Source organism: Terrapene carolina, unplaced genomic scaffold (genome assembly GCF_002925995.2).
Source record: "Terrapene carolina triunguis isolate 2854851 unplaced genomic scaffold, T_m_triunguis-2.0 Scaffold130, whole genome shotgun sequence".
Taxonomy (NCBI): domain Eukaryota; kingdom Metazoa; phylum Chordata; order Testudines; family Emydidae; genus Terrapene; species Terrapene triunguis.
In genome coordinates this window covers 23,642,313-23,667,010 of record NW_020664481.1, presented here as the reverse complement: position 1 = coordinate 23,667,010, position 24,698 = coordinate 23,642,313, and the positions used below count along the sequence as shown (strand labels likewise).

The following is a 24,698-nucleotide window of genomic DNA, read 5'->3' as shown; positions in this document are numbered from 1 at the left end:
GCTCCAGCGGCGCAGGGTCCGGAGGCAAGGGGGCTGCCCGAAGCCGGTAGCGCTGGCTCGGGCAGCTTGGCTCTTAAACAGAGCCGAAGTCTGAGTCAGGGGAGGAGCAGAGCAGCCGCGGGAGAGGAAGTGCCCGGCTGGTATTTTTCCCGGACATGTTCGGCTTTTTGGCAATTCCCCCCGGACGGGGGTTTGATTGCCGAAAAGCCGGACGTGTCCGGGAAAAACCGGACGTATGGTAACCCTAATTTTGAGACCTATCAGTTAACTAGTTTTAAATCCATTTAATGTGTGCCATGTTAATTTTATATCATTCTAGTTTTTAATCTAAATATTGTGCGCTACCATTGTAACGGAGTGTGGGGGAGTCAGGGCCCTGCACCCCCCACTTCCTGAGATTCACCGTGACTCTCAACCAGCCAGAAAAACAGAAGGTTTATTAGATGACAGGAATACAGTCCAAAACAGAGCTTGTAGGAACAGGAAACAGGACCCCTCAGGCAGGTCCATCCTGGGGGGTAGGGAGCCCAGATCCCGGTGCTGGGCCTCCCTCCGTTTCCCCAGCCAGCTCCAAACTGAAAAACTCTCTCCAGCAGTCTCACCCAGCCACACACCCCGGCTCCTCCTCCAGCCTTTGTCCAGTTTCCCAGGCAAAAGGTGTCACCTGGCCCCAACCCCTTCCTGGGCTCAGGTTACGTGCTCACGTATCATCCCCCAAGTGAAGTCACACCCTGATATCCCACCACCATCCAGCACCAATGCAGACAGTACCAGTAAAATTCCCATGCAACATTCCCAGGTCAATACTCCCCACTCCCTACTCTGTCACAACCACATCAAACACTTCACAGAAGTCAAAGTATATTATGTCAACACTATTATTTTAACAACAACACTTGTAATCTTATAAAAAAAGATATCACGTTAGCATGACAGGATCTATTTTTCATAAACGCATGTTGATTTGTATTAATTACATTACCCTCCTGTAATTCTTTATTAATCAAGTCTCCTAACACCCAGTCCATTATGTGGCCCAGAATTGGTGTCAGGTTGTCAGGCTTATTACTTGTGTCATCCCATTTATCCTTTTTAAAAATTGGCACATTAGCTTTCTTCCAAACTTATGGAACTTCCCCAGTGCTACAAGACTTATTGAAAATTAGCCTTCATGGTCCAGTGAGCTCCTCGGCCAGCTCTCTTACAACTCTTGGATGCAAGTTATCTGGACATACTGATTTAAAAATGTCTATCTTTAGTAGCTGATGTTTAACATCCTCCAGAGATAGTAATGGAATGGAATGACTGTTATCACCATACGATGAGACTATATCACATGTTTTTCTCCCCCGCTGCAGAACAGAAATATTTATTGAGCACTTCTGCCTTTTCTATATTATTGTTAAGTCTACCATTTCCATCTGTGATGGTTGTTGGGGTACTCAGAACTCTGAGTTATCCCCTGCCTCCAGTGTGAGGGAGTCTTGCCTGTGCGTGGCGGGGTGTCAGTTTCCTAACACTGCCAGCCTGTCAGTCACTTACCTACCTACAGTACCTATCTATATGCAGTATTAAAAATAACTCTAGAGCACTTATAATTCTGTGAAGACAAAAAGTTTTGATATGGGGATAAAAGTTGAGAAGCAATGTAGGAATGTTAACAGACATTGCCGGATCCTCAAACTATTTCCAGTGAGAGCCAAGAATAGTTTGCCAATTACAATGGAATTATTCACTTCCCCAGATGAAGCCTTAAACTATGGACTGCCAGCCATGTGCTCTTGGTAGATGAAGTATTACTCATAATGCTAGATGGGAACTGGGGCTTAAATCACTGTTCACCATCTAGGCTGACTGATGGGATCATTATTAACTGAAAGTTGCTTTCTTTCCATTTTTTGGAGGGAGGAAAAATGTTAACTCTTGAAAGAAAGGGATGCATTTGTATGTTCTGAGCTAATTCCTCATTTTATCAATTCTAGGAGTGATTTTAATTGTTTATTAAATCCAGTCTTGCACAACACAATTCTACATCCTTTGCTGTGTCTACAATTTTGGACACAAGCACCTTGCCAGAAAAAGGTATTACAGTAGCAAAATAGGCCCTGCAGACATAGCTTTGTTTGATCAGCTCTGTATTTATATAACAAGAGCAGTGCCTTAGAAATACTGAAGACAGACCATCCTTGATTAACTAGGGTATTCTCTAGAAATGAATTAAAAAAAACCCTTTCATTTGCCATATGCATGTTATTTCTTCACAAGCCTTGGGACTGAATGCATGGCGGGAGGACAGATGTTTCTCCTGTAAAGGGAAAAATCCTCAGGCAGCATATTAAAGAATATGCATGGAACTGGATAGCCACACACTTCCCCACATGGCATGTTGGTGTTCTTTTCCATCACATTTTTGTAGCCATCACCAACAGAATGATTCATTGGAGGACATATTGATAGCCTTTGTGACACGTATTGCAATTTCCTGCAATATCTTTGAAAAATCTTAATGAATTAAGTGTATGTATGTTTGGGGTCCCTTGTATTAAATGAATGATTTATGTATAATTGTGGGCTGGGGTTGTATGTAACCTCTCTCTCTAGCGGGGAGATGAGATGTAACTGTTGGGAAGTGTTATGAACTTGAAAGGACTATATAGAATAATGATCAAGCCAGGAATGGACTTTTGTGGCAACCAGTGTCAAGTGGTTTGCCTGGGGAGTCTCTAGGGGGAGATGAATGCAAATTCCCCAGTTCCGGTTATGCAAAAACCCAGCCTTTTGAAGCTATGCCCAGAGGAGGGGGCCATTGTCTGCTGATCACCTGTTCCTGGAGTCTGAAGACCACAGGGCCAAGCTGTACAAAGGAAAAACTAACCCATTCAGAGAGTGCCAGTTCTGAGTTGAGGCTGTTTCGAACTTGTAACCAGAGAAAAACCCCTTTGTGGAGTTTGAAGGACTGACTCCTATTAGATCCCTTGTTGGAGTTGGGAGGTGATCTCTGGTAAGCTTATTAGCATGTGTGTTCTTTTATTGGTTTTAATGTTTTCCCTATAATGCTTTTACCTTAAGAATAATTGTGCTTGCCTAGAAAGGGCTGTGGGGTAACTCAACTGCTGGCGACTACTCTGTTCAGAAGCCTTCAAAGAGACAGCAAAGCACAAGCTGTTTAGGCCGTCTGGCTTGCTGGGAGTGTTGTAGTGCAGGTAGGGAACGGTGCAGCCTGGAAAAATCCTGTTCAGGAGGGACAGGGATGTGGGTCTCTGCCCAAGAAAGGTGATGGCTGATGAGCTAGGAGCCTAAAGGGGGTAAGGGGGTGCCTTTGGTGGACCCCAAGCGGGAAATACAAGTGCAGTTGTCCTGAGCTGTGACAGTCATGTCTCATGTTGCAGGCATTCAAAGAGATGCTTGGGGATAGGTAATTTGGTACATGGCAGGCAGAAAAACCAGTTGGAGGTATCCTGAAGAAAGAATTATTGCATTAGTACAGTGGTATACTGTACAGTATGAAGTAGAAAGCAGTTCTGCCCTCCATACACCTTAATTATGAAATAGGGGAAGTTTGATGTTTTATGTTCTTGGGGCTACAGCTCTGTCTGGATGAGTGAGAGTTGGGAGGCTGGAAGGACCATCAAAAAGCTGTGCTAACAGCAAGAAAGGAAAGACTCTTTTACAAAGAAGATAATATTAAATATAGACATTTGGTTTTAAATGTGAATGCTTGCATTGTCCATCAACTATTGTCCAGGGAAGTAAAAAGTTTAGCATTGATCTGAATAGAGCTAAAGCCCAACTCATTACAAATTGCTTATGAATCTGTCCTTCTGGGAAACTACAATTCTAGAGAGATAAGATACTTTGATTTCAAGCATTCAGATCAACACATAACTAAATTAGTGGCAGTGACTCCATTCATCAACATTAAGAGAAGCACACGAGCATACTAGGGCTCTCAAGCAATTAAAAAAAATTAATTGTGATTCTAATAATAGAATACCATTTATTTAAATATTTTAGGATGTTTTCTACATTTTCAAATATATTGATTTCAATTACAAAACAGAATAAAAAGTGTACAGTGCTCACTTTATATTTAATTTTGATTACAAATATTTACACTGTAAAAAACAAAAGAAACAGTATTTTTCAAATCCCCATTACCAGTACTGTAGTGCAATCTCTTTACCATGAAAGTTGAACTTACAAATGTAGAATTATGTACAAAAAATTTCATTCAAAAATAAAACAATGTAAAACTTTAGAGCCCACAAGTCCACTCAGTCCTACTTCTTGATCAGCCAATTGCTCAGACAAACAAGTTTGTATACATTTGCAGGAGATAATGCTGCCCACTTCTTGTTTACGATGTCACCTGAAAGTGAGAACAGGTGTTCTGATGGCACTGTTGTAGCTGGCGTCATAAGATATTTATGTGCCAGATGTGCTAAAGATTCATATGTCCCTTCATGCTTCAACCACCATTCCAGAGGACGTGCGTCTATGCTGATGACTGACACATGTTCATTTTCATTATCTGAGTCAGATGCTACCAGCAGAAGGTTGATTTTCTTTTTTTGTGCTTCAGGTTCTGAAGTTTCTGCATCAGTTTTTGCTCTTTTAAGACTTCTGAAAGAGTGCTCCACACCTTGTTCCTCTCAGATTTTGGAAGGCGCTTCAGATTCTTAAACCTTGGGTCAAGTGCTGTAGCTATCTTTAGAAATCTTGCATTGGTACCTTCTTTGCGTTTTGTCGAATCTGCAGTGAAAGTGTTCTTAAAATGAACAACATGTGCTGGGTCATCATCCGAGACTGCTAGAACATGAAATATATGGCAGAATGCAGGTAAAACAGAGCAGGAGACATACAATTCTCCCGAAGGAGTTCAGTCGCACATTTAATTAACATATTTTTAATGAGCGCCATCAGCATGGAAGCATGTCCTCTGAATGGTGGCCGAAGCATGAAGGGGCATAAGAATGTTTAGCATATTTGGCATGTAAATACCTTGCAATGCCGGCTACAAAAGTGCCATGCAAACGCCTATTCTCACTTTCAGGTGACATTGTAAATAAGAAGTGGGCAACATTATCTCTTGTAAATGTAAACAAACTTGTTTCTCTTAGCAATTGGCTGAATAAGAAGTAGGACTGAGTGGACTTTAGGCTCTAAACTTTTACATTTTCTTAGTGCAGTTATGTAACAAAAAAAATCTACATTTGTAAATTGCACTTTCACAATAAAGAGATGGCACTACAGTACTTGTATGAGGTGAATTGAAAAAATATTATTTCTTTTATCATTTTTACAGTGCAAATATTTGTAATAAAAATAATATAAAGTGAGCACTGTACACTTTGTATTCTGTGCTGTAATTGAAATAAATATATCTGAAAATGTAGAAAACATCCATAAACATTTTTAATACATTTCAATTGGTATTCTATTGTTTAACAGCACAATTAAAACTGCGAATAATCAAGATTAATTTTTTTAATCGCAATTAATTTTGCTAAATTTTGGAGGACTTATGGATTGCCTGGTCATCTTATTTCCATGACGCATTAAAGAAAATGAGAACTCTGATCATATGCTCCATAATGAATAGACATTTGCTATAGATTCCTCAGGATTTTACATTGAGGTGGAACCACCTATATTGAAGCCGTCTTATCATGACCCCGTCTTTTCAATTATTTATAACTTTGGCAAACTTTTTAGGTTAAAATTGTCTTTGGTCTTTGCCTGAGATTGATTTTTTTTTTGGGCGGGGCGGCAAAGCGTGAGTAAAATGAGTTCTTTTATTTCTAAAGAGAATATTGAAAAATAGGTAACTTGCTAATGTTACATTATTTCCCAATCAGGCATCTTTAATATTGCCAATTCTAAACTTTTGGGTGCTCAACTTTGCAACCAAAGATGTAGGAATCATTCAGGGAAATTCTATGGCCTGTGTTATGCACAGGGTCAATCTAGATAAAAATGGTCCCTGATGGTCTTAAAATCTATGAAAAGTAGAGTTACTTTAATGTAGATTTTGTATGTAAATGTAATTTTTATGTCACAATATTAATCAAAGGTGGGAACTTACTTTAAAGGTGGAAATGTCCCATATCCCTAAACAATAACTTCTACAGAGAAGAATGTAGGCTAAGTGGAATTCTAAGACTTCTGATATCATTCTGATATACACCTCTACCCCAATATAATGCTGTCCTCGGGAGCCAAAAAATCTTACCGCGTTATAGATGAAACCGCGTTATATCGAACTTGCTTTGATCCACCGGAGTGCGCAGCCCCGCCACCCCGGAGCGCTGCTTTACCGCGTTATATCCGAATTCGTGTTATATCAGGTCGCGTTATATCAGGGTAGAGGTGTATTACAACACAATTCATTTGGAGAACCTGTATCTCTTGCACACAGGAGCATGTAACTGAAGGCAAGCTTCTTATATTCTTATCCATTCTTTGATAACTTAGCAAATTTCTACTTTGTGCAACTTGCTTTTCTATGACTTTCTTGATAAGACTGTTACTAGAGTACAAAATCTTCAGAATACATCAACTCTTATCTTAACTTGTAAAGGTTGCAGAAGCGGGATATTATTACTGTGTTGGCCAGTCCTCTTTGGCCAGGATTTTCTAGCATTTTAATTTTAGCTTTCAAATCCTAGCATGGTCTTGCTTTCTCTTATCTCTGAGCTCCTCTCTCTCTCTCTCTCCAGACATTCTCGTCTACTGTGCTCTAGCGACATACAACCTAAGGCTGTTTTACAATTATAGATATATAACTCAAGGATTTTTTTTTTTTGTTACTCTGGAACACTTTCCCTGGCGTATTTTTGGATGTGTGTTCAAGTTTGCATTAAATAGTGACCTCTTTTCATGGGCTTTAGACTGATTTGTGTTTTATTGTATTGTAGTTATTTGGAGGTGGGTGAGGATTTTAAATAATGTTTAGTTCCAGGCTTTTCCCCCTCTCCTTGTCAAATCCCTCCTAAAGACCCACTTCTTCTGGGAGGTCCAGAAACAGCAAAAGTAAAATAACTCTCAGCTCCTCCTTCCTTTAGGTCTCTCTCTGTCCTGTCTTAGGATCCTTAGGCCATCTGTATGCCTGTTTTGTACAGCACCACATGTACCTTCAGCACTTCAGTAATATTTGGGGACACTTACATTATGATAGGCAATTATAAAAATGTCACTTGCAGTTGCTTCTGTGCTAAGCTATTGTTTTATTCCTCTCAGATTTCCCCCTAAACATACTCATTCAACCAGGTAGGCAGCGCTTTAAATAACCCAGTAACACTGAATTTGAAGCGATATGAACTACTGTCAAAAATTGCTACCTGCTCCTGTGTTCCTAGCCACATGCTTCAAAATCTTTGGATCAGGAAAGCAATATGGCACCACTTAGAATTTAGACACTTAAGTTTAAGTGGGAAAAATAGTTAGTGACTTAAGAAATCAAGTAAAAGTGAAATGAGACATTCTCCTCTTGGAAAACATAAACTGGCTGAAGAAAATCACAACTGCTTTTAAGTAAGCTTGCATCAAAATAGCTTTTTGGGTGTGCTGATTGAAAGTAAACTGTAAATGACATTAATGGGTTAAAATAATAATGTGTGCCCAGTTTTACTTTGCTTCCTTCCCACTAATGCTGCTTGAAATTGCTCTGGTGGGAAGGTGATTCTGCTTGACCTTTGTCCAGCGGGATATTATTGAGGCGAACAACCACCTAGTAAGTTTTACATATAAGAACAGCCTCTGCTGTTTATACTTGCTGGGATAAAAAGGTTATTTATCTCTATGCTTCAGGGCATAAACTAATCACCAATGGGGGTCAGGAAGAAATTATCCCTTCCATCTTGAGTATAGCATTACATAAGTAGGGGCATCCAGGGATATTTTGCATCTTCCTATGCAATATACAGCCCTGGGCAGAGTTGGAGACAGGATACCACATGAGTTGGGCCATTGATCAAGTCTGATGCTCCAAGAGGTAGAGTGCTGGTTAATATGGTCCATCTTTGAAACATGGACACTTTCATTTTCAATGATGATTCATCTACACAAAGTCCTTTTCCACTGAGACTTTCATTCTTGCCAATGAAAATATCAAAACCTGAATAAGTCTGCTAACTGCTGCTGAGCGTTCCCGATATCTAGAGATCACCTCCTGTTCTGCTGATCTTTATGGAATGGGAAATAGAACAATTACAGCTCAGCCCATGTCTGCAAAAAAAAATGGTTAAAGTCCAAATTTGAGCCAAATCTAGAAGCCCATAGTTGTTACTTGGGCAACACTCCCATTGAAATGAGCGAAGGTTTTGGGTAAGGACAAAATAAAAGCTAAATTGAGAATTCAGCATTTGGCCCGTTAATTGCAGCCATTCTCCGTAGAACCCTACCAATATAAATGCTTACCCCAAGATTGATTTTTACGTCCCTTCTCCTCTCACCATCTTTTTAGAATCACCAATAAAATAGATACCTTTTGCCAAATTAATTACAGCTCTAAATTAATTGGCTTCAGCCCATACCTACTGCATTATCGCTTGGGAGCCCAGATATGTAGTTCAGCAGCCCCATGCTTCATTTTTTTCAAGCCAGAGTATGTTCACCTGTGTATGTGGCGAGTCAGCTAACTTCGTCCTCCAGCATCATTTCCTGAAAGAGAAGCAACATGGGTTTTAATTGATTTGATTAAATAATAAATGATACATTCTCGTATCTCGACCTAGGCAACATTTCCAGCCCATAAATCTAGGGCTAGGAAAGGAAGAGCTTTTAAATAGTGTATAAATTGCAGTAATTCCTCCACCCAAGGCACTGTTGTACAACAATGTTACATTATTAGTTGCTGTCTTCTAGTACTGAACAGGGAACTTTAATAGAATAACTAAAGCATTGTTATCCCTTAAAGCTCCTGTGTCTCCATCCTTGCTTCACTGTAGACCGTTTTGTACAGGAGATTTCCCCAGCCCCTCACTCTTTGGCTTCCTGCTACAGATAGGAAGAAACCTTCTCACAGTGCTTAGTAAGGGAGAATCTCTCAGTTTCATAGATAGGCTTGTGCCTTTGTTATGTCAGGGAGTTGTCTTATAACTTTTCTTTCCTTACATGATTACACATGTCTGTCTCTCTTCCCTCACAGCCTTTTAAATAGATCCCCCTCCGCGGAAGCTAACCCTGCCTGGGGAGACCCGCCCCCGCGGAAGCTAACCCTGCCCGGGGAGCCTGCTTCCTCGGCAGCTAACCCCGCCCGGGGCCCCCCCCCCCCGCGGCAGCTAACCCCGCCTGGAGGGCCTGCCCCAGCTCACCTTGGCTCCGCCTCCTCCGCTGAGCACGCCGGTGCCGCTCTAATTCTCCTCCCCTCCCAGGCTTGCGGCGCCGATTGGAGGAGACTTAGAGCGGGGGCTGTGTGCTCAGCGGAGAAGGCAGAGTGGAGGTGATCTGGGGTGGGGAGCGGTTCCCCTGTGTGCTCCCCTGTTACTGCGGGCGGCCCTCCCCGCGCCACCCACCCGCCCCAGCTCACCTCCACTCCACCTCCTCGTCTGAGCGGGCTTTTAGGCGCCCTCAACCACTAGGCGCCCTAAGCAGCCGCCTAGTTCGCCTAGTGGTTGCACCGGCCCTGCTTCAGGGGGTTGTCAAGTACTTGAATCTTCTGACTTTCGTTTCTGTACTGCATTGTGATGATGAGTCTAAAGCATATAAACCAATAAACTGTGAACATTTCCCTCAAATAGAGCTGCTTCTTTCTAATGCTGGTATAAGGTTTCCCTTTTTTATATGGCATTTGCTTTCAAGCTTAGCTCCACTGCTGCCCGTCATAAGTTCCCCTTTAACTTGGTAGCTCTGGCATTTGCACATGCCTCAGCACCATAACCATTAAATATCTGGCTGCCTTTGGCAACCTTCTTCTCAGTCTTTGTAATGCATTTGGCCCTGCTTTCTTAGATACCTCCTGTTTGAAAGCCTGTACCTCCAAAAACAGCCATGTACCAAGGGAACTCTGTATTGGCCAATGTGTTGTTACTTTACAGGACAGATACTCGGAAATTCCAAGAATTTCCCCCCTATATCTTTAAGCAGATCATGACCTTGTATTTCATTTGATTGTGCTTTCCCTCCAGTAATCTTTTATTTTTAACGCTGATATCTTGCCATTCACAGATGATGGGAAGTTGTCCTTGGAGGAGTTCCAGGCTTTTTTTTCAGACGGGACTCTTAATGAAGAAGAACTTGAACAGCTCTTTCATACTATTGACTCAGACAACACCAGGTAAGCATATGAATCTGTGTCGATTTCTTTCCCGCTGACATAGATTTTAGGATTCTTGGTGTGCAACTATTAAAGTTTTGCTTCTTAAAAGATCTAAACATGTGCAAAGTGTACTGTGATGGATTTCCTCTGCCAGCCTAGAGGGGCTTCATTTCTTCAGGGTTTTACCTCCCATGGTGAAGACCATTAGGGCTCCTTGTTCTCCTGGTATAAGTTCAACACACTTCCTGAAGCACAGTCTCTTTTATGAAGATCTCTGAAATTATACATTTTGAATAATAGGGACAATCAGATAACCTTTTGATTTTTCCATTGCTTCTAGAAAGCTTCACTGTGGCTATCTAATCTAGCTATCCTGATCTGTCTGTGAGTTTCTAATGCAGCTGTTATTAGAATCATAGGCCTGGAAGGGACCTTGAGAGGTCATCTAGTCCAGTCCCCTGAACTCATGGCAAGACTAAGTATTATCTAGACCACCCTGACAGGTGTTTGTCTAACCTGCTCTTAAAAATCCCCAATGATGGAGATTCCAGAACCTCCCTAGGCAATTTATTCCAGTGCTTAACCACTCTGACAGTTAGGAAGTTTTTCCTAATGTCCAACCTAACCTCCCTTGCTGCAATTTAAGCCCATTGCTTCTTGTCCTAGCCTCAGAGGTTAAGAAAAACAATTTTTCTCCCTCCTCCTTGTAACAGCCTTTTATGTACTTGAAATCTGCTATCATGTCCCCTCTGTCTTCTCTTTTCCAGACTAAACAAACCCAATTTTTTCAATCTTCCCTCATAGGTCATGTTTTCTAGACCTTTAGTCATTTTTCTTGTTCTTCTCTGGACTCTCTCTAATTTGTCCACATCCTTCCTGAAATGTGGTGCCCAAAACTGGACACAATACTCCAGTTGAGGCCTAATCAGTGCAGAGTAGAGTGGAAGAATTACTTCTCGTGTCTTGCTTACAACACTCCTGCTAATACATCCCAGTGTTACACTGTTGACTCATATTTAGCTTGTGGTCCACTATGACCCCCAAATCCCTTTCCACAGTACTCTCTCCTAGGCAGTCATTTCCCATTTTGTATTGTATTCCCAGATTGTTCCTTCCTAAGTGGAGTACTTTGCATTTGTTCTTATTGAATTTCATCCTATTTACTTCAGACCATTTCTCCAGTTTGTCCAGATCATTTTGAATTATAATCCTATCCTGCAAAGCACTTGCAACCCCTCCCAGCTTGGTATTGTCTGCAAACTTTATAAGTGTACTCTCTATGCCATTATCTAAATCAGTGGTTCTTAAACTTTTGTACTGGTGACCCCTTTCTCATGGCAAGTATATGAGTGCGACCCCCCTTATAAATTAAAAGCACATTTTAATATATTTAACACCATTATAAATGCTGGAGGCAAAGCGGGGTTTGGGGTGGAGGTTGACAGCTCATGACCCCCATGTAATAACCTCACAACCCCCTGAGGGGTCCCGACCCCCAGTTTGAGAACCCCTGATCTAAATCATTGATGAAGATACTGAACAGAACCAGACCCAGAACTGATCCCTGCGGGACCCCACTCGTTATGTCCTTCCAGCATGACTGTGAACCACTGATAATTACTCTCTGGGAACGGTTTTCTAACCAGTTTTGCACCCACCTTATAGTAGTTCCATCTAGGTTGCATTTACCTATTTTGTTTATGAGAAGGTCATGCGAGACAGTATCAAAAGCTTTACTAAAGTCAAGATATACCACGTATACCGCTTCCCCCCATCCACAAGGCTTGTTACCCTGTCAAAGAAAGCTATCAAGTTGGTTTGACACAATTTGTTCTTGACAAATCCATGCTGACTGTTACTTATCTCCTTATTATCTTCTAGATGTTTACAAATTGATTCCCTAATTATTTGCTCCATTATCTTTCTGAGTACATAAATTAAGCTGACTGGTCTGTAATTCCCTGGGTTGTCCTTATTTCCCTTTTTATAGATTGGCACTATATTTGTCCTTTTCCAGTCTTATGGAATCTCTCCCATCTTCCATGACTTCAAAGATAGTTGCTAATGGCTCAGTCAGCTCCTTGAGTATTCTAGGATGCATTTCATCAGGCCCTGGTGACTTGAAGACATCTAATTTGTAAAAGTAATTTTTAACTTGTTCTTTCCCTATTCCCTACTCTACCATTTCATGATCACTTTCCCCTAAGCTGCCTTCCACTTTCAAATTCTCAACTAGTTTCTCCCTATTTGTCAAAATCAAATCTAGAACAGCCTTGTAGGATCTAGTTGTTATACAAATAAAGGATGGCATCATTTGTAATCTTGTCTTTACAGCACTAAATCTTGCCATGTCACTTTCACTTCAGCTGTGTCTGTTTCATCTCAGTACGGTTGCTCCCATTACATTATGACCCTAAAGCCCCAGCACTGATAACTCCAGCACATTGAAAGAAACCCCTTTATGCAGGGTGAAATTCACCCCAGTGAATCCCACTTAAAGCCCCTCAAGTAGAGCTACTGCATCTCAGCATTTCTGAAATCAGGCAGGTGCTTCCATATGGATTTAAGAGCTTAATTTTAGGCTCTTGTTTTTGAAAAGCTTGGCCTATAATATTGTACCTCTATAAAGGAGGCTCCATCCTGCAGGAGAGTACATTCTTGTGTAAGGGACAGTGAAGTTGAGCAGAGTCACATAGGCCTCCTGAGGTGCAGGTTCCCAAGGATGCTGATGGTTGGCTGTATCTTGAAATATCCCTCACTTTCCTTAGGTGGACTTTGAGTTTCCTGATTGCCAGGAGGCAATCTGGAGGAGATGCAGTATGGAAAACTAGCCGAATTCTGATCATGACACAGATGCTGCATTTAAGGGAACTTTAGGTTCCAGCTCTTTGAATCTCCAGTGAGTGTCTGTACTCTGGAAAATATAAGGTAGAATTGTGCAAGAAGGCTGGGAGGGAGGCCGCAGTCTCATCAAAACAGTTGGTGATTCTGGCAAGCTATTTCACTTGAATTTGATACCAGGTTTGAAATTGCATCTGGGTGGATAATGAGGTTTAGATAGAATTCAGGGTTTGGATTTGTCTTTGGCAGCATTTGGGTCCTCCAATCACCAATTCAGCTTAAAATAATCTATTTAAGCCATGCAGTAGCCCTATGAAATAGGTGAGTGTGTATTACTATCCCCCTTTCACCGATGGCAAAACTAAGAAAATTGATGGAGTGGAGTCCAGACCCTGTCTGTGTAACTGCAGAATAGCTCCATTGACGTCTCTGGGAATTGCTCAGACAAGTAAAGTTACTCATGAGCTTAGTGTTTTCAGGCTCAAACCTTATTTGTTTGAAAAGGTTTCAGTTTAGGAAATCTAGGCATGTTGTCATTAAAGGCATGTGTAGTCTTTAAAGATCCTATGAATTTTTTTAACATGAATTGGGTTAGTGATCCTGATGGCCAAACTCTAAATTAGCTATTTGCATTCTGCCTACCCCACTTCCCCCTTTTGGTTTCAGCTGATTGTATTCTTCACTTTCTGTACTGAAGTTGTATGTTGTGAACTATTGAACAGCTGCCATGCTCCCCTTCAGAGGTGGTTGTCTTATGGTGAAGGCATTGCCTGGGCCACTTGAGCTCAACTCATTTCTTATCCACTGTTTTTATGGTCCACAAATTGCACAAGTGTCTTTTCAGAGTTGAATGTTCATAGGCTCTGCTGTGCTATCAAATTAAAATCGCAAACTCGTTTGCCTCCAATGTGTTCTTCCCAGAATGTGATTTCAGAGCTTTTTGACTGTTGTTAACATCTGTCCATTAACACTCTCCTACTGCATTTTCCTTGGATGGGATTTGAAGTGTTTATGAACTTTCTGATGACAAGCATCTGGTACAGGCATCATCCTGGGCCAATACATGATATTAATACACCTGTGCTCAACTCCTTGGCGCCAGCTTTTTTGGTGTGACATTGCCAACCAGAGCCACTGCACAAGGCAGCGGAACACTGAAAGATTTCTCCTGGGAGTTTTCTTTTCCGTTTCCAAGAGGAGTTAGTCTCCAAAAGACTGAGGTTTTATGCTCTTAAAAAAAATTAACATGAAACCCAGCTTTGAGTTGTATTCCAATGTCATTTAATTCCTTTAGGGATAACAAGCCTGCCCAAATTAAGAGATGAAAAAGGAATCCCATTTAAAGTAAAAAGTCTCATGGTAAGGCTTTAAAAACAATAATATGGTTCATTAATGCTGCGTTAAGCGGGATCTTCCTGAGGCAGACCCAGGTTCTGGAAGCTGAAATATAATACACTAATATATTAAGCTATGTAGGAGAGAGAATACACCTCTACCTCGATATAACGCTGTCCTCGGGAGCCAAAAAATCTTACCGCGTTATAGGTGAAACTGCGTTATATTGAACTTGCTTTGATCCGCCAGAGTGTGCAGCCCCTTCCCCTCCCCCCCGGAGCGCTGCTTTACCACGTTATATCCAAATTCGTGTTATATCGGGTCATGTTATGTCGAGGTAGAGGTGTAGTTAACTTTTCGATGTCAGGATTTAGGAGTTTCTTTTGTGACACTCTATGGTTCAGAATGAATCAGTGTCAAAAACCCACTACAGCTCACCTGCTAATATTTTTGTAAGTGCTTTGATGTGTATGTTAGTATGTTTCTTCTGATATACTTTAGAAGGCTGCCCTCTCCATTATGCTTCTATCCTGTCAGCAGTTTTTAATATGCTGGTGGAACGTTTTAAAGTAATGCTGCTCATTCATGCCCCGTTAGTGTCTGTATTCTTACTAAACTATGCTAGTGCCAAAATATCAGAGAGAAATCTAAGGGTATGTCTTCACTACCCGCCGATCCGGCGGGTAGCAATCGGTCTATCGGGGATCGACTTACCGCGTCTAGTGAAGACGCGGTAAAATTGATCCCTGATCACTCTGCCGTCGACTCCGGAAATCCACCTCGGCAAGAGGCGGCAGCGGAGTCGGCGGCAGCGCGGCAGCGGTCGGCTTTCCCCCGTCCTCACCGCCAGGTAAGCCGACCTAAAATACGCAACTTCAGCTACGGTATTCACGTAGCTGAAGTTGCGTATCTTAGGTCGGACCCCCGCTGTAGTGTAGACCTAGCCTCAGAATCAGTCTTGGGTTGGCATACTGAAGACTTGTTTGCAAGCAAAACCAATGAGTGACTTCTTGTAATAAAGTTACCCTAATGTTTGCATAATTGTTTGCCCCAGTAAATCACTTCAGGATGAGAAATGCAAAAAGACCAGAGGAGCTTTGTGGACTTTGTTGTATAATTTGCTAAAGGAATTTTGTGGATCTTACTGCTAAAATAACTACTGAGTTAATCAATCTCTTCTAAGTTTTCTTTTTAAATAGACAAAGCATTATTACCAATACATGTCTGCAACTTATATTTGTAGTGAATGAGCTCCAGTTCTTGACATAAGCTAACTGGAAACACAACCCAATGGAAGGTCTGTGGTTTGAAGGCTTAAAGGATCAGACTCTTAATTTTACACCATAAAAATATTGGCTTTTCCTTAATTAGTAGGGCTGGATAAAGTGGTTAAGAAATGGTAAGAATTGACCTGAACCTTTACTGCAGAACTCAGACCAAATCCAAGTTTTGTTTTCTGTAGTTTGAAAAAATTTATCTAAAGGAAGTAAAAATACCAAAATACCTTGAGTGGCCCTTCTAGGATTGTCTTGTAGGGTAGTAATACATCTTGAAAAGAATTAAAATACCAATGTGAAGGATAGTGTGGGAGTCATGGGAATAAAAAGAACAGCACATTCAAAATCTGGATTGTAGCCAAAATCAGATTGATACTACTCTGACATAGTAGCAGAGACACTGATTCTAAATTCCTTCTCAATATAACAGAGAGGCGGTACGTGGCAGGGTGTACATCATCAAGGTTGTGGGTTCAGGAAAGCTCTGCCTCTGGTCTGAAATAATCCACATTTGCTAAGTTTTATAGTGTTGCACAATGCCTGTTAATTTCATTTGGCCTTTGCAGAAAGGTAAGGGGACTAAAGTCCAGACTGCTCTATGGAGTTTAGTATCTGGTTATGGGTTGCTGCTTAGTGGAAGTGGTGAGCTTGATTATATTGCATTTTGCTTTTGTGACTTTAAATAATTGGCAACGTACTTAGGGACTGTGTATGGGCACTTTTTACTTGTAAACTAAAAGGAAATAAAGAAGGGCAATTGTTCTAAATATTATGCAGTAGCGAGCATAGGAAACACGCTATATAACACTGAGCTATGCAAGTTATAGCACATTGTGTGCTTGACTGATGTCTGGATTCTAGCACAGTCCCCAGCTGCTACATGTGTTGTAACTAGCTTTGGGTTATAATGGGTTGTCATGTCTTTTACTATTTTTACCCACAGTTAAACTAGTGGGCATTGCATTAGAAAGAGGTCAATTTTAAACATTTTCTGATTTGCTCCTCAGCTGAGGATGTGACATAAGCAGCCCAAGATATTTTTTATAACTATTTTTTCAACTTTTGAAGAACAGTTTCATCTGAATACTGAATATCCAGGTGTTCTAATTAGATGTGTCAGATTCCTGCATTGTTACTGGTAGTTTGCTTAGCAGCTCTTGGACTCCGGGTGCCTGCAATATCACAGTTTAATACAAAAAGATCTATAAAATGTTCAGCAAAAATTTCCACCCATATTGATCTAGTCATTGAAATCCTTAAGGACAAGATACTTTAAGAGTGCCATACTGGTTTAACATCTGGTGTTCTTGGCGGAAGCAAAAGCTTCAGATTTTGGTCATAGTTCCAAGTTAAATCTTAGCATACATTTATTAATTTTTAACATTCAATATAAATTTACCGAAATTGAGAGAGAGAACATTTTTTAAATGGCAGAAACTTTGTCCCCAATCCCTAGCTCACTAGTGCCAGGCTGCCCTCAAGCAAAAGCAATTTATGTAATCTGCTCTAGAGTTGTGAGGATAGTTTCCAAGCTTTTTAAAATGCATTTAAATGTTTGGAATAACAATGGAAGTAAATTTCAAAATAAACCGACATTTTGAATTGAAAACTCAAAACATTTCATTTTGAATATGTTGAAACAAAATGTTTTCAGATTTTTTTTAGCTTTGTTTTTGATTGAAACAATTGATTTTTGCCAAGAAACTGCTAAAAATTTTGGTCAACCGGAACCTGCATTTTTTGGTGAAATAAAGTTTCAGCTGAAAATTTTCTCCCAGCCAGGGCCGGCTCCAGGCACCAGCCCACCAAGCTTGTGCTTGGGGCGGCACCTGGAGGGGGGCGGCGCGGCGCTCCGGCTCCCGCCGCCGGGGAGAGGGGGCCACGGCCGGGGCTCGCCGCCCTCCCCCTGGGGCTCCGGCCGCCCTCCCCCCCGCTGGCGGGGGGGGGGAAGGGGGCGGCCGGAGGCTTTTTTGCCTGGGGTGGCAAAAAAGCCAGAGCCGGCCCTGCTCCCAGCTGTAGTCTGCATTTTCCCACAAAGGTCAAAAGATTGTCAGACTACCAAGGGAAAAGAATTTGTGTCCCCGGCACTGAGAATGCCTTCCCACCAGCTCCTAGATGTCTAAATCTATAGCTTGTTAGCGCAAATGCTCCAGCTAATCTCAACTGCTATGGAGCGTATAAGGAGGGGAAAGTTAATCTCTCTAACCGGAGTTAGCCTCCATTCCTGGTGAATCATAGGCACCCTGCACTAGCTGTTCCTCTAGCGATATCCTGTTTTGTACCAGATCTAACGTCCAAGTGGGTCACCTCATGTAGGCCGTATAATAATCCAAATTAGGAATCACAAAAGCATGTATGACAATGGCCAGGTCCGGAGTTGAGGGAAATGGTCACCTGACCAGGAAAAGTGCTTTTAAACTTTTCATGTCATCTGAGATCAGTTGGGAACCTACAGTACTGTAAAACTTCAGCCCTTGGATAAAGGGCCTTGAAATCACTCAGCAGTGGGGACAGGAGTCACCCCCTCTCTGCCATTGTGATCTTTTCTCCTGACGTCTGTCTTGTCTTGATTACACCTTGGTCTTATTCAAATCCCAGTCTCAGCAAGGCACTAGAAAAACCAAGGAAATTGTGTCATCCGGATCTCATGAAAATAAGACATCGACTGTTGTCTGCATGCTGATGACATCAAAGCCCCATACATTCCCATTGGACCGGAAGAATTAAGAAGAGAATCCTGTGGAATCTCACATGAGATCTCTTTGGGCAGGTGTATCATCACAAAAGCAAGAAACAAAAAACCACCTTGGAGATGAGGGAGGAACAAAAACCACTCAGATAATATTTTCTAACCCCGCTAGGATCTGTAAGCAGATCAACAATGGCCTAGGCTGCTAACAAACCTGAAAGAATTATCACGCATGCCTGACCTTCATACACCAATGAGAGTAGGGCGCTACCCAGACTGACAGAAAAGGACTGAGGAAACCCTGGTGACTCCAGCTGGCACTCCAGGATGCCTTTTCTGTTCCTTCGGTGAGGAATTTTGGTACCTCATGCTTTTTAAATCTTGCAAAATAAACAATTCTCTGGCCTACTGGGATAACACTGTTCAGTATAGCATTTAATGATCTAACATTTGTAGTTGGGGACAATGCTAAATATGATTAATAATATTCCCTTTATTGTTATCACCATTCCAACAAGTATTACTCCCTTGTTCCTGCTTCTTACATTCTGTCTGGCGTCCGGTATGTTCCGAAATTATTAGTTTATTGTCAGACATATTATTTACCAGGGATTTTTCTTATAAGGAAATTGCTTTATACAGTAAAAGACAAAGGCTGAAATAGCAGATGGGTACTGTGCATTTTCTTTCATATAGGAATATGGGGCATATTAACTTTATCTTTCTAAAGGCAATTTGAATTAAAATTAATTGCTGGTTGAAAAGATAAGTTGATTTATTTTCAAAGCTATTTTGGTATTTCATTTTATCGGTGTGCTTTTCTCTGACTCCCCCATCACGTTTGCTTAGTGTGCAGTTCTAAAGATCTTGCGACTTAAATTACTTTATAGCTAGAGTAGTGCTAGATTAAGAAAATTATGTTCTTGCTGAATATTAATAATTGCTGTTACCAGCCAAATTATAAAATGTTGATTCCATTTCCAGAGTTCTTATAGGCACGGGGGGACTGACTTAGTCGAATAGGAACATCTAGTTTGGTTTCTTGACTTCCTTGAGACAATAAAGGATCATTTGGAAGATGATGGTTAACCTGAGAAAAATGAAGAGGAAGATCACAATGCAGGGGGAAGATGAGTACTCAGGGACCCAAGAGGAAGGCTGTGCTACTGCCTGTGGGTACCCAGCTAGAACATGCTACAGCTTGGCGAGTTATTTTTTAAAGGGTAACAATCCCCCAACAAAACGTGTTCTTGTCATTGGGGGGAGGCTTTAGGTGTTTAACTAAAATGAGATATCCAAAAATAGCATTGAAACATGAATGGGGCTTGTTCTCGATACTACTTTGTCTAGAAAGTGTCATTTAAGAGGTTAATGATGTAGCGTGATAGGTGTGTGCTAAAAGAACTGCTTTGTATAGCGTGATGATGGAAAATCAGCAGCATTATCTTTGTGGGTTTTTTGTCCCTTTAATACTTTGCTCTCTTTATACGCTATTTTTCTTTCAGAGCAGATTTAGAGTTCCAGGACAAGCGAGATCTCTTTAAAAGAACAGTTCCCAATGGGCTAGCAGATGAACAAAGTTGTGTGTCCATAAGCAACTTCCCTCTGCTTCTTCAGGGGATTTCTCATCCTTTTTGCCTTTTATTGATACTTTTTAATAATCTCTGCTCTGTTCTTGGCCTTTGTTTTGGATCTGAAACCAACCTTATTCATCTTTCACTGTTCATACTGTTGCTAAGGCACTCAGATACATGGCATAAATGGACTGTGACAAAGAGCAGAAGGAACATGTACATTCTGCCCTCCGTATTCCTCCAGTGGTTAAGACTAGCAGAGGAAGCATGCTTCGCTCTACAGAAACAACTTTGCATGTAAAGCAAATACTGCAAAATTCCATACTGCTGCCAGTGACTTCACAGAAAAGAAGAATGAAATCATGTTTCTCTTATTAGTTACTTCCATAATGTCTTAGAGGTATTCCAAACAGAGAAGACACCATTCCTGTCCCCACTACCTTTTGTGAAATATGGGAGAAGATGGGAAGGAAAGAGATCCACCAATACCTTCCCCTTCCAAAGATTCATATGAGATACATGATGACTGCTTCTGGAGGAGAGAATTAAACCTAGATATCCGTGCCAATATCTTTTGGTGGAAAGGCCTTCCTGACCCGAAATTTAACCATCAGGTTAGGCTTGAACATGTGAGTGTAAATCACCACACTTAAGCATCTATCCAGTTTGTACCCCTAATGCAAATTGTCTATTTCCCCCTCTTAACATTTACTGACGGTGAAAAGCTCTTTATGTATAGCAAGGCCAGAAACAGCACATCCGCATGAGGGGAGAGGAGAGCCAAAATCAGGGGTGTTGGAACAATTTGAATAGTGGGGGTGCTGAGAGCCATTGAACCAAACTGTAAACCTTGCATATGATGGAAACCACTTCAAGCCAAGGGATGTGGCCACACCCCCAGCACCCCTAGTTCCAGTGGAAAATCACTCTGTTTGATTTGGAATCTTACACGTGTGATCTGCCACACCCATTGTCACCAACACAGACTGGGCAAATCTGCCTCCAGAATCATAATCTTCCACAGTGTATCTAAAGCAGACCCTGCTGCCGTGGGCTCCATCATCATATCTTGCCTCTTCCTGGGACTGAGCAGTAGCATGATGATGATATTACTAACCTAGACGTAGAATGGGGAGGCATAACAACACCTGAAATTAATTTCTAATGGAGGAAGAAAGAAAGAAAATACTGAAGGAAATAAAAATATTGGGTCAGGTGATCAAGCAACTCTATAGCTCCCTTAGAGCCAGGCAGAAGCTATCTCAGAATTGTAAAAAGTGGTGACAGTCGTAGAGTATTTGTCAGATAGATCTGAGGGTCACTGCAAACAGGATGCAGAACTCTTTGTCAAAACAAGATGTGTGTGTGGGGGGGGTTGGGAGGGGTGCTGATCCAGGAAACTCCAGAGTCTGCTCTCAATTGTGAATTCAATGGGAATTGAGGGTGGTCAACAACTTACTAAGTCCAGGCCCTTAATGAATAGGAGATATTCTGTGATGCTCCACTTTCTGCCCTACAAACGCTAACCGTCAGCAGCTCTTGGACCAGCTCTTTCATTAGCTAGTGTTGATATAACAATCCCCAAATGCAAGCAGCTGCATTAGCAGAAAGTACTAAGTCATCGCACTGAAATTTTATTAATTGTTATCTTGGTAAGAAACGGCTATTAATGGAAATTGTCACCCTGTCTGGAGTGGCTCGCGTTCTTCCCGGGCTGCCTGGCTCTGCAATTGGGCCAGCGCCTCTGCAGTATCTGGGGCAGCAGGGTCCTTGGACGCCTGGCCAAAATTTATAAGCTAAGCTCTTAGTTCCTGATCTGGGGCTTTCTTTTTATGGGATATTCCCCGCTCCTTACATAACTTTTCAAGGTCTTTTATCTCAAAACCATCATATGCCTGCGTTCCACTCCTTGTGTCTGTCCTTGAACCTTTAAAAATTCTCAGTGTCAAGTTTAAACTCTTGACAGTGCTGGGTTATAATCTATAAATCCGACTGACTGTGGCATGTGAATCCTGCTGACTATGCCAATAGTCACGCTGTCTGGAGTGGCTCACAAGCAAGAATACCAACCTCCAGGCAGAGCACAAACCCCAAACTGGTTGTGAGTTCTATACCTAGACTACCAACCAAATAACAAATGTAAACTCCTCAGGCACTATACAGCCTTAACGTGGAGTCACAGACAGTCCCCTTGGGCATTCTGAACTATCTTGCCGCCCAGGCAAGCTTGACTCTGTGATAGATGGTCATTTTACACTAAGATCACAGAATATTCAGGTTACTCCCAGTCCCAAAGGACCTGTCATACCCCAGGTCAATTTGCACCAAAGACAATGCTTGTAGCCAATCCTGTAACACACTAACTAAAAGTTTATTAACTAGGAAAAAGAAATGAGAGCTATTTACAAGGTCGAAGGAGGTAAGCGTACACTCACAAATAAGATACAATCTTAAATTCAAAAGGTAATAGAGACTTCTATAAAATCAAGCTTTTATGTCCTTTGGGGATAAGCCAAGCAGCTTGGGGATCTCTTACTTCTGTTTAGGAATCTTTGCCCCTCAGAGTCCAGACAGCATAAAGAGAATCTAATTCCCCCTGGTCAGGGATTTTTATCCCCGCCTTTCTAGAGTCCAAGCTGATGGGACGAGCGTTTCTGCACGTTATCTCTTCATGGGTGGGTGGGAGGACAAAGTATTTGTTCCACAATGGCCTGTTTGGATTCCATAGTCCTTCGTGATGGGCAGGAGATCACACCTTCTGTAGGAATTCAGCATTTTGCATTAGGTGAAGTTTTTTCCCCCGTTTGGTGAGTTACATAGTTTCAGAACAAACTTTTTACAGTTCTAGAGCAAACACATAAGTAGTGCCTATAGAATGGGATACAGATAGTATCAATAGGATTAATACATGCAGCATCCTTCAAGAGAAATAGAAGGAACTCTGACTGTGAAGGGAAGAGAGAAAGGAAATTAGAGAGAGGAGGAATGAGAGGGACCTAAATCTGTAAATTTGTACGTGTGCTGTTATACAAAACATCGTTGTAATCTGTGCAAGTTAAAATGTATCAGAGTGAAAGTGGGAAGAGTCTTAAATGTTGAATAAGTAGATTTAGGGCAAAATTTTCAAAAACGCTGCAGTCCCATTTTCAAAAGAGACTTCGGTTTCTAAGGAATGTAGACTATTTGCCCAAGTCCCTTTTTAAAATGGCACTTCTGCTGTAAAGTTACTTAAGCATTTTTGAAAAAGTTACCCCTACGTTGCGCTTGAGCAGCATGACCCAAATGTCTGAAGGTGTTATGTTTGTATGCAGTCAACCTCTAATGTCTGTGCTCAGATTGGGGACTTGTGCAAGCTTTCTTCAAAACATGGACCTGGGAGCCTGAAGTGTGCTTTTGCAAAGCTGAAGTCTCCCAGTATTTACTACTTTTTGAGCTGCAGGAAAGAGCATCATTTTCTGAAGTCTGATGACACCATTCCACAGGGCTCTTTCTGTTGACAGCTAATTTTTCGCACAATAATAGACCTCCGAGACTGAATTTTCTTTGGTTTCTTGTCGTATTTCAGATGAACTAATTAGTTTCGCAGGAACCCTCCACCTCTTTGTGTGATGTTCAAAATGCCCCTCGTTTGTGGCATGTCAGGAGTCTGCTGTAGGTGAAAATGATGTGAGCTTTAAATTTAATCAGTGATCAGAGCGGCTCATCTGCATTGCCACAGGAAATAACTTTCATGTCTAGTTTGTGGTGTTCTTCCCCCTCAGACCCTCTCTTTGCTAATGATAAATGTCACATTGCATTTGTTGATCTCCTAGATAAACAGATCTTCATAATGGTAACACAGGCTTGTTTTGAATATCAGTGAGGGCAATTAGGGAACTGGAATCTTTGCTGATGTGAACGGGGTCCAAGTGGGGGCCAGCTGAGGTCACTCAATTAGGGTGAACTGCAAAGAATGGGGCAGACAAACCCCAAAACTGGTGGATAATTCAATACTTAGATTTACCAAGCCAGCATAAAACAACTTCTTTATTACCTCACTGCTTGCCCAAAACCCAGCAACATAGTTCCCTTAAAGCAACCCAGCCTCAGGCCTCCATCCAGATACCTAAGTCAAATATGATGAAGATTTCTGAAAATCATATTTCATCATATAAAAGAAAAGGTTCTACCAATCCCAAAGGATCGGACACATTACCTCCCAGGCTATTGAATATTCCAGATCTTACCCAAATACACGCATAAAGCCAATTCTTATTAACTAAACTAAAATTTATTAAAAAAACAAAAGAGAGATAGTATGGTTAAAAGATCAATATACATACAGACATGAATTTAATTCTTGAGGTTCAGATACATAGCAGAGATGGTGAGCTTTGTAGTTGCAAAGAGTTCTATCAGAAATAGTTCATAGGTTATAGTCCAGTGTCCAATGTCCTATTCAGGGCGTACCAGTCAGCACTGGGATCCCAGTCCGGTGGCTTAAGCTTCCCCAGATGACGCATCAAGCAGATCTGAGATGGACACGCTCAGGACCCAAGGGTCTTTTTATACAGTGTTCTAGCATACACTTGACCACACAGTCCTGGGTAAATAATAGGCTTTTGATGTAACCTTGTTTTCTAAACACCACCACTAATTAGTTACACAAATGAACACAGGGCAATTTATCCATTAGGCCAGGGGTCGGCAACGTTCGGCACGCGGCTCGCCAGGGTAAGCACCCT

General features: G+C 41.5%; 1 protein-coding gene across 2 annotated transcripts in view; it reads left to right on the top strand.

Annotated features, from left to right (window-relative positions):
* Window positions 1–24,698, top strand: part of NECAB2 (N-terminal EF-hand calcium binding protein 2) — a 310,418-nt gene that overhangs the window by 85,362 nt on the left and 200,358 nt on the right. For both annotated transcript variants that reach the window (XM_026652793.2, XM_026652792.2), the window contains exon 3: window positions 10,168–10,276. In XM_026652793.2, coding sequence (XP_026508578.1) covers window positions 10,168–10,276 — 109 coding nt within the window. The remainder of the gene's footprint in view (window positions 1–10,167; window positions 10,277–24,698) is intronic.